Genomic DNA, 10649 nt, shown 5'->3' with positions numbered 1-10649 from the left:
CGGCCTTCTGACAGTCACGTAAAGGCTTCTCTCCCTGCAGGGGATTTTAGCCAGTTTTAAAGAGCCGTTTAAAACTTAACCACTGACATAATCGTGTTTCTTTACAGCTCTCTCGATGTCCGTTGTTACAGCTCAAGTAGGAGACAGAGCTGTGGGGGAGGATCCAGGAAAGGGAAGATTTGAGACCAGTCCTCCCAAGAGAGCTCTGTGGTTACACAGAGTTGTTACCAGGAAGTGGCTTCCGCTTTTCTTAACATTTACTTGTTTTCCCGACTCTGTACAGGGTCAGAAGGCAGCTGGGGTTTGCAGTGAGTGAGTGAGTGTAGAGCTGATGGATCTCAAACATGAAACATAACGGTAGAGCCTGTATCTGATGAAATTTGGGACAATGTAGTTTAAAGAAGAAATTACGATAGATGGGAAAAGAAGAATAAGTTTCTGTACCCAGGAATGGAGTGTGAATGGGTTGCTTTGAGATGGAATCAGTGATGCTGAAGAAATTCTGCCTTGGATCATGAGGTGAGGAAAGCACAACAGTAGGTCCAGGGCAAAACTATTTTTCCCTGCCAAGTTCCTGCTTCCCGCGCTGCTGAGTGACTTCAGCTGGCATCAGGGACGAACTGCGGAAAAGGTTGTGCAGATTCTGGAGGAACAAAAAGAGGAAGCGTAAATAAGAAGATAACCATGTGGAAAAGTGTCAGCAGAGCCTCCACGAGAAGCCTTCAAAGAGCCAGGAAGAAGGGAACAGTGTTTGTGGCTCTGCAAAGGAATTGTCTGTCACAAACAACTGCCTTTCCTGACATTGTGAGGAAACGGTGTGGAGATGGAGCTCTGAAAACAGAACATTGATCCCGTTCAGTACTGTAGAACAGACTTGCTTAGTTAGGATACACAGAAACCCAGTTGTTCTAACAAGCGCTGGAACACAAGCCCCCAGCTGGGTTTTTTATTCACATGAGTTTAAGTTTCTTGATATTAGTTACCACTAATTAGTTTTCAGTGTGTGAAAGAAATCCTTAAACAGTCATTGTAAGCAGTTTATGCTGTGCCTGAGCTTCACAATCGGCTGAAACAGGTGAATGGAGCAGAACTGCAAATTCAGTTTGGCTTGCTGTAACAGCCAGCAGTGATAAAGAGCAACCTTCCTCCAATGTTTTCTTCTAGTAGAAAAGGGAACATGAAGCCTTATATCCATCTTTGAAAAGTTATGACAGGCTGGAAATGTTATGAAAGCACTGAATAGGCCAACCAGGCAAAGCGATCATGTTCAGAGACAAGTTTTGTAGGATAAAAGGGGTTATTGCTTAAGATGTAACTCCTTGCTGACTTTGGTGGATCAGCTCAGATGTTGATCTCTCTCACGCTGATCGTTCTCAGCTTACACATCTTTGGATAACTGCCAGGTGACCACTGAGTGCTTTTCTCAAATGACCAAACTGGGAACATTGGACATTCAAAATGGACAGTAGCGTGGGATGGAATTACACCCCAACTCCTAATGCAACCTAAGGATGTGTTTCATTTCTAAGGATACGTTGTTGAAACTGGACATCACAAAGGTGTACATAGTCATAGATCAATCCAAGTTTAGGAGAATTGCACACTAAAAAGCCTGTTCTGCATCTGCAGCTCTTTAAGTGACCACAAACAGCAAAGAGTTGTTGTGGCAACTGTCAGGGTCCTGTTAAAGGATATTAAAATAAGACAATTCTGCAAAGCATTTTTCCTCATTTTTCCATTAGTTGATTATCTATTTTCATTCAAACTGCAGAGTCCTGGGATATGATGCCAGCTAAATCAGAAATGAAACCAATCTGGAGCTAAATGTCACCTGCATGGAGTAGGCATCTCATTCCAACTCCTCAGCAGGCCTCACCATCAGCTTTTATAACACGAGTTATATCTATAGCTGTTTTTCAGCAAAACCTATTTCAAAGCCGTCCTGCTGCAAAAGGGTGCCAAAGGCGTAAAGCAGGAGCTGTGTCATGTGCAGTGTATCAGGAGCCGACTCCGCTGGAAGGGGGGGGGGGGGGTTTCTGTGTTGAGGAGGTGCGGGGTAACACTGACACACTGCGGCCAACTGCGTAAAATGCAATGCCTGGCATTTTACCAGACATAAAGGGAGTCAAGGTCAGTTTATACCTCTCCTGCTTGTTAACGATTTCCAGTATATTTTGGAGAAATTTCCTTTATTGTTATAAGATATCCTAAACGTGCAAGCTAGGACAAAAACTGAAATAATAGAATCATAGAATGGTAGGGTTGGAAGGGAGCTTTAGAGATCATCTAGTCCAACCCGCCTGCAGAAGCAGGTCCACCTAGTTCAGGTTGCAAAGAAACGTGTCCAGGTGGGTCTTGAAGACCTCCAAGGAAGGAGACTCCACACCCTCCCTGGGCAGCCTGTGCCAGGGCTCCCTCACCTGAACAGTGAAATAGTTTTTTCTTATATTTAAGTGGAACTTTCTGTGTTACAGCTTCATCTCATTACCCCTTGTCCTGTCACTAGCTACTATAGGAAAAAGGGATGTCCCAACCTCCTGACACCCACCCTTTAGATATTTGTAAATATGAGATCCCCCCTCAGTCGTCTCTTTTCTAGACTAAACAGCCCCAGTTCCCACAGCCTTTCCTCAAATGAAAGATGTTCCAATCTCTAAACCTTTTATCCAAAAACCCCGAAGCCGAGGAGTGTTGAGAGTGAAACTCCTCTGTTGCTCTGTTACAGTGGTATAGACAGGAGAGGACAGATCATTGCCAACTGATGTGAGAAATAGATGAGTCCATGAAGAGGACCTGCATTCTGGTAAAATTCTAAACAGCTTTGGAAATTAGGAATTCAAAGACTGGAGTAATGACATTTATGGAAAATACAGTAGTATACAAAGGTGTAGTAGTCAAAAAAGAAATCAAAGCAAGGCAAGTACTTTTCCTTATCAGCTGTTGTAACATCTTCCAGCTAAGGGATGAGAAAACGGCGGGGGGGAAACCGTTGCTCTGTGCCAATCTTCCCAAGGTAGAGTCAAGTCAGGGTCATGTAGCCAGGACACCAAAAAAAGCATCAAACCTTTCCCAGGTACCCTGGAACATATACCACGTCTTTTCAGCTGTGCTGTGGACAAACAAAGCAACACCATGTCATGGTTGACACTATTTCAGGCAGTGCTGGTCAGTCACAACAAGGATGATATCACTCGTGAGAGTTCAAATGGAGACTCAATTTGTACCTGTCCTGGGCTCTCTGGCATTTCCAGGTGTGAGGAACACTTATTGTGTCTGTTCAACCTGCTGTGAACACTGAGCTCGACCACAGAACTTCCTGTGGTGGTTGCTGGAGGCCATAGCCATATGTGGAGAAGGTCTTTAACTGAGTTTTCCCACCTCGTAATTTTCAGTCCAAACCTGTGACATGGGAGGAAACTTGTGTGGTTGTTCTGCAAGGCAGAGCTCAGAAGTGCTTCTCAGAGCTTAGCCGTGGCCAGTTCAGTGCTCCTGGCCAAACTGTTAGGCACCACGGGCTGTATTTCTCCTGTTGCAGTCTGCCCATCTCACTGAGAGCAGGGTGCTCTGAGATGGAAAGCAAACCTTCATGGTGCCTGACTGTGCTGAGCACAAAATAGCATGTCCACTGCCAGTTGTGCTACCAAAAGGCATTGTCCTTCATCAATGTTAGTCCCAAGAAGCAGGGGCAAAACAGAGACCACTGGATGAGCTGGGCAGACAGAACAATGTCCTATTTCCAGTCCTACTGGGAATGCTCTGAAGGTACCAGCACCTCTCTCAGAGTGCTTGCTGAGCACCTGAAGGGTGGGTGCTTAACACTTGCTGTGCATTTTGTTGTGTGAATCTTGTCACTCTCAACTTTTAGGAGTAGGTCAACAACATTCAGGAGTCATCACCACAGGCAGGCTTTTCTCAGGCACGTCAAGGCCTGTGGCTGTATTGTGTAGCTTTCAGAGTGTGCTGAGCCAGCTTTCAAGCTTCTGGGATTTCATCTCAGGAGAAAGCAGCTTGCTTTTAGCTGCCAGCTCTCACAGCTACCCATTGGCCCTAATGGCAGCTTCCCAGCCACATGCCAAGCAAACCAGCATTAGTCTGTCAGCAGGAGAGCACTGGGGAACAGTGTGAGGGTAGTTTCCTATGGGGATATCAGAAATCAGGGGCAGAACATGAGGAGCAGACCAGGATACAGAAAAGGCTGAACTTCCCTAAGGTTCAGCCATTGTATTTGGCTTTGTTGTGGCTTTAGATTGGGGTCCCAGCTATGCAAAACCCAGTGTCCCCTTCAAGATGTCTGCCAGCAGGTAGATAGGTGGGCTCTTCAGGTCAACACATCAACCTGTGTCCAGGGGCTATTCAGGCTCCCAGCAGATTTCGCTCCAGCTGCTAGTCTGAACATCCCCTCTGTCAGTGGTCCTATAGTGAGAGGATCCTGCAGGACACACTGGCAGGCGGGGTGAGTACTGCTTTTGGTGTTTTTCCTCAGAGACACAAGCAAGTCTGGATCAGGAGGCACAGTTTGCCTTTGCTGGACTGAGATCTACTTGATGGCAGATGCCATTAGGATAAACACTCATGGTGAGGGCCAGATCTACTCCTGTTATTCCTGTCTCTTCTGTTAAGGGTTGTCTCCCCTGGATCTGCCTTCCAACGAGGTGACATGGGTTCGATCAAACCTCACCTCTAGGCAGGAACATGCCTTCTGGACCATGCGGGTCAGAGGGGTGGGCTGGGGGGAAAGAACCTGTCTTCTGAGCTCCACAGCATCACTGCTGAAGACAGTGCTTGGGAACACTACAGGGGCTCTCCAAGAGAGGCTGGTGAGGGCCAGTGAGGCTCCTCAATGCCCTCGATGCCTTGAGGCACTCACACAGGTATTGTGAATATTGTTTGGGTGAGATTTGTGAGGTTATTTAGAAATGACCTGTATTGTACTCATATTATCTACAAAGAAGTTCAGTTTTAGATGAAAAAACTATTTACAATGAAAAACTATTTACTGTTTTAGTGAAGATAATCCTTTGGTTTTAGTGGCAAGAGGAACTAAGCTTTCACATGCTTCTAATTAGCTCTTTGATGCAAAGGTCACTGCATGTCTAATGGAAGAGGCAGAGTAGAGTGGCTGCACGATGCCTGTGAGGCCGTTCATGGGAAGTGTTTTGCACTAATAAACAGGAAGGATTGATGCACAGTTCTCTTGGAAGTTTATACCTTGGTTTAGGGATATTTCTAGTACCTTATATGTGTAGTAAGGGGCACTGCCTTCTTGAGAACTCAGCCACACCCTTGCTGCATAATTAACACGAATTTCCAGTGAATTGGTTAGAATTAGACCTACCTACTTCAGAGCTCACCTGTTTTGGTGTATGGCATCACAGTCATGAAGACTACCTTGACAGCCATGCTAATAAAAGCATTGCAGTCTGAGCCTGAAATGAGGTGGTCACCATGGAGAACTACCAACTATCAGCTTGTTCTACAAAGCTCGTGTCACGTGTCCTGCTGCAAGGCACAGAACCACAGGATCATAAAATTGTTTGGGTTGGAAAAGACTTTTACACCTCATTGAGTTCCAACACCCTGACATAGGCAGGGACATCTTCCACTAGACCAGGTTGCTCAAAGGCCCATCCAACCAGCCCTTGAATGCTGCCAGGGATGGGGCAGCCACATAGCATCCTGCTCCAGTGCCTCACCATCCTCATCATTAAAACATATCTTCTTTGTGTCCAGGATAAACTTCTTGCAGTTTCAAGTCTCTTTCTTCCTCCTGTCTGTGCTCCATGGAGTGAGGTCAAAGTGCTTTGACCGTGAGTATGGTGATCAGGACACAATTCCAGTTGCTGGAATATTTAGGGCATGGGGAGGAGAAGGGATTCTATGCTCTAGCACTAGTCCTGATTATTGCTCATTGTGATGAGCATTTAAGAAGCAGGGGGAATGTATGCCTAACCAACAGCAAACACATAAATTGACTAAAATTCAGTGAAATTATAGATGTCCACTGGCTTTGCCTCAGTGAATTCAGAGACAAGATACACAGGTCAAGAACACTTGTTCTGCCCATGTAAGATGTAGCTGGGGTAAGGGCTGTCCTTCTCTCTGAACACAACTTGTGAATTATTTAGTATACAGCCTTTGTGTTCTGGCAGTAGACTCGCTCAGAGCTCATCTTGTCTGCTTTTACTTTCTTCTCTTTCATTCTTTCTTAAACAGACTTGCAATTGCTCCCATGTATTATTTATAGGAAATTCTATGCTTTTGTAACATGGTGATGGGTGGAACAGACCCCGTAGGCACAGTTTGCACCCCATATTTGAAATAATTGACAGGAAGAAAGAAAATAGGCTGCAGTTCAATACACAGGGTATGAGAATGTAAAAAAGAGCGAAAGAATACAGAATTGCTTCTATTTGCCCATGAATTACTCTATTCTGCCATAGAAAACCTGAAAGCAATCTTCAATAAAACTGTACCCTGCACTCTGTCTTCTTTTCCCTCTCCTCTCCTCTCCTCTCCTCTCCTCTCCTCTCCTCTCCTCTCCTCTCCTCTCCTCTCCTCTCCTCTCCTCTCCTCTCCTCTCCCCTCCCCTCCCCTCCTCTCCCCTCCTCTCTCTCCTTTTTCCTGAAGCAGGCTACTTCTGTAGCATGTTAGAGAGTGATGCAATAAAGACTCCATCACATCATATCTTAAGTACTCAGTTATTCATTGAATGGTAGAATCTTCACCTGTGCTTCCTATATCTACGTTTTAGGTTACTTTTACAGGAAAATTCAGAGCTATGAATGTGTGGTCAGACGAAGCAGATGTGTACCACAGTCTTCTGTCAAGCCTCAGAGATGACAAGCAGTAGCAAAGGGAGGAAGAACACAAAAAAGAAAATGAAGAAACAAGTCATTTGACCCACTGGTATGTAAACAGTGACTACATTGATCTTGCAGTACAATGCAATAAAGGGAGGAAGGTTTTCCCAAAATGCAGAAAAGGCCAGACAACAGTTTAACTTATTTTTAAAAATGAAGAACTGAGACAAATGGATACCTCTGGGTTGGCAGCAGAGTGTGCAAACACCTCTCTGAAGGGTCAGGACACAACTACACATTGTAGTTCTGTGTTTTTTATTCCTATCTGGAGAACTTCCTGCCCTTTTTCCATTTATAGACTGGTTTCAGAAAAGACCGCATATGAACATACACTGCGTGATTTATCACATGTGGGTGGGGCTGTGCATTCATACTGTGAGGTTACCTCTGCAACAACTGCTCACGGTTTGCTTTGGTTCTCATTCATCTTCCTTTCTTTATAAGATGGAAAAGTGACACATCTTGCCCCCAAGGTAAGAAGTACAACTTTGTTTAGCCACCAGTAACCTGGTCACTGACGAGACAGTCCCTTCCACAGGTTGAAGTTCATCACTAGCAGTGATGTCTTGTGACATGGAGGTGCCACAGGGAGATACCACAGGGGAAACCACATCTCCCACAGACACGTGGAAGTCCTCCACAGTCCCAGGGAAGTGCAGATGAATCACATTTCCTTCTTCATCCTCAAATAAAGGTGGCTGGAGAGCAGCTCTGCGCTAATGGTGTGATGTGGTATTTACAGCTGCTTTCAGTTCTGCACACCTCTGAACAGCATTTTAGGAGTAAACCCCAAGCAATAAAGAAGGTAATTACTGACTTTGCTGGGCCTCTGCCTGGCTGCCAGCAGCTGCTCTGCACAAGCAACTCTGGGAGCTGTTTCAGCAACATATTTTTGCCTCTGGCATGTAAAGTTCAGGCGGCGCTGTCTTGTCAAACATTTTTCTCTTCTTTTAAGAGTTTTTTTTACCCTCTCAGCCACAGAGGACTGATTTGGTTCACTTACAAAAGTTAAAACATAGTAAATACCTTGACATAAAGAATTTTACAGTTTTTCACCCCAGAGAAAATGTTTTGACTGATCATATTTCAATGAGACATTAAAAAACTATGCTTGTGTGCACTTTATAAGATTGCTGTTGTTACCGTCTGCACCAGGTAGTGAAAGCTGACGCTACAGAGATTGGTTCTGTGTATTCTACTGTGAGACTGGCAGAAAAAAATGTCTGTTCTTTTGTTGCTCATGTTTAAGTCCACACCCTTGAGTGGTGATTCAGCAGATTCCCAGAGTAACTCTGATCTGAAACCCGGGTTCCTTCCTTGTGTGTCCTGCCGGGGGTGGATTTCCCCTAGAGAAGCCAATGAGCAAAGCCCATTTATTTCTGTACGCGATGAGGAGGAAATTTGCTCCACCATCTCTCCACCTCTTCCTGCAAAAGGCTGGCGCTTTTTTTCACATCAATCACTTCAGGTCCTGAACGAAAATGTAAGTGAGCAGCAGCAGAGCTGGGATATAGAAACTGTTGTTTCAAACGGTGCTCCCTGGCTCTGCTCCACACCTCATAAATAACAGCTCTCACCTCACCTTTAGCTACGGAAAGAAGCAAAAGCAAGCTGCTTGTTTCTTCAGCAAGCCTAAGGTGCTCTCTTGGAGAGGCAGGACTGAGCACTCTATTATTAACTGACATTATTGAGGAAATACTCTTGCTTTCTCTTTTTGGCTGCATTTATTTTTTTGCCACGACTGTGGCAGCATCTTGATGGGGAAGCTAATCTCCAAAGGCCAGCGCAAAAGGGATCCTCGAGTTGTCATGCTGGGGCTCGACTTTGCTGGTAAATCCACCCTTCTGTACAAACTGAAGAGCGGCCAGGCTGTGGAGACCAGCCCAACGGTGGGCTTCAATGTGGAGTCTCTGCAAACACCCTGTTACATATCCTTCACCCTCTGGGATGTTGGGGGACAAGGCAGTCTGCGGATAAGCTGGCCTCACTACCTGGAGGACACCAACGCTCTCGTCTTTGTGCTCGACAGCACAGACACAGCCCGGCTGCCTGAAGCCCTGGCAGCACTGGAGGAAGTCCTGAGCCACCCCAGCATGGCTGGTGTCCCCATCCTCCTCCTGGCCAACAAGCAGGAGGTACCGGGAGCACTGGCTCCTGCTGAGCTTGGGGAGAGGCTGCCTCGGAGATGCCTGGCCGGGCACCGCTGGGTGCTCAGAGGGTGCAGTGCCCACACTGGACAGGGCCTGCAGGAAGCCCTGGCTGTCCTGGGAGAGCTGCTGCGGGGTCCAACGTAGAGCTCTCCATCCCAAGAGCAACCCCTCGCAGGGCTGGCAGGGAGGTGACAAGCCCTGGGGCAAACCTGAACCTCACACGGACCCTTCCCACATGTTGCTGCAGAGGATCCCAGACTCCAGGTGCCTCCTAAAATGAGCAGCTGGCACATACCATGCTGAAAAACACCCAGCTCCTCACCACCGAAACCCACCAGGGAGATCTCTGAAAAAAATCCTACTGTAGAGCATTTTTGGCTCCATCTCTTGGGCTCCCATTACCTGCTGCAGCTTGCTCTGCAGTTACCAGGCTCTGCTCATCCACTGTGTGTGTCCAGTGCTTCAACAGGGATGCTTTTTGCCAGAGACGCAGCCAAGGACAGAGGGATTTTTTCCTTTCCATGGCTCCTGGCCCCAGTGCAGTTATCCTGATGGAGTGATCCCCGTGGAGGAGTGTTTGAACATGCCCCATGCCATTTCTTGCTCAGCTCAAATCATGCAAGCTGGAAAAGCAGCTGCTGCTAAAAGGCAATGGCTGAACTGAAGCAGCATAAAGGCAGGCCTTCAAATAGTCAACAGCTCATTGATTTTAATGTGGCATCTATGATTTTTGTCTTCAAGCCATGGACATAAGTCAGGATTGGTGGGTGTAATGAGGATCAAGGATGTGTATATATCCATTTCTGCATTTCTTGTTTTGGTTGTTCCATTTGTTATTTTTATCACATACTGATTTTGTGAAAATGGTACCTTGTTTTCCTTGCATTATATCTAAACAGAAGGAAATCAGACCTGACTTCTAGGTACCTGGAAACACATCTGCATGGCCAGTCAACCTCTAAATATCTTCATGGTGGCTTGAACAGACAAGATGAAGTCCCATCCCTCAGGCTTTTTGAAACTGGGTGAGATCAGTCTACAGGAAATGGTTTGTTAACCGTGGGCACCTATGGGCACAGGCAGGTTGGTAACCAACTGCATCCGGGGCAGCCAGAGTGCTCCTGGCAGCTGATGATGGGGCTGGGTCCCTTGTTGCAGTAATGGTCTTTGTCCAGTTCTGCTGAGCCTGCCACTGGAAAGATGTGTGCCTGAGGGCTCCCTGTACCCAAAATCCTGTTATTCAGAGAGAAAATTAAGACATTTCACAGTAGTGCCTGCTTTATTATGAAATGAGTTAAAGTAGTAGGGGAAGGGGAGAGAAAGGACACAAAATTTTCAGGCAGCAGAAGTCAGCTGCTTTCAAGGAAGAACTTATTCGACCTAGACAGCCGAGGAGAAATACACAGTGAAATCCTCTCTGTTCATACCAGAGCATTTTACAGTTGTTAAAGAATTAATCATCCAGCTGTTACTGGTGCTGTTATTGGCCTCATTTCATAGAAGGCAGCAGCTGGAATAGAGAGCTTAAGTGGTCATGAAGAAACAGAATCTGACATTTATAGGAAGGTTGCAATAAAATAAATCCTTCCCAATGGGAAAAGTCACATTTTTTTGTTAGCTGTGTTAATGCAGAGGAACT

General features: G+C 46.0%; 1 protein-coding gene across 1 annotated transcript; it reads left to right on the top strand.

Moving 5' to 3' along the window:
* Positions 1–8377: 8377 nt before the first annotated feature.
* Positions 8378–9770, top strand: ARL11 (ADP ribosylation factor like GTPase 11). The gene has a single exon (XM_010209624.2). The coding sequence runs from the start codon at positions 8618–8620 to the stop codon at positions 9152–9154; it is 537 nt and encodes a 178-aa protein (XP_010207926.1). The 5' UTR covers positions 8378–8617; the 3' UTR covers positions 9155–9770.
* Positions 9771–10649: the final 879 nt, after the last annotated feature.

The sequence above is a fragment of the Colius striatus genome, chromosome 1, assembly GCF_028858725.1.
Source record: "Colius striatus isolate bColStr4 chromosome 1, bColStr4.1.hap1, whole genome shotgun sequence".
NCBI lineage: Eukaryota > Metazoa > Chordata > Aves > Coliiformes > Coliidae > Colius > Colius striatus.
The sequence above is the reverse complement of the archived record's forward strand: the minus strand, read 5'-3'. Positions and strand labels throughout refer to the sequence as shown.

What these genes read in the sequence shown, in the direction of transcription:
- ARL11 (XM_010209624.2), top strand. Translation starts at nt 8,618, where the DNA reads ATGGGGAAGCTAATCTCCAAAGGCCAGCGCAAAAGGGATCCTCGAGTT.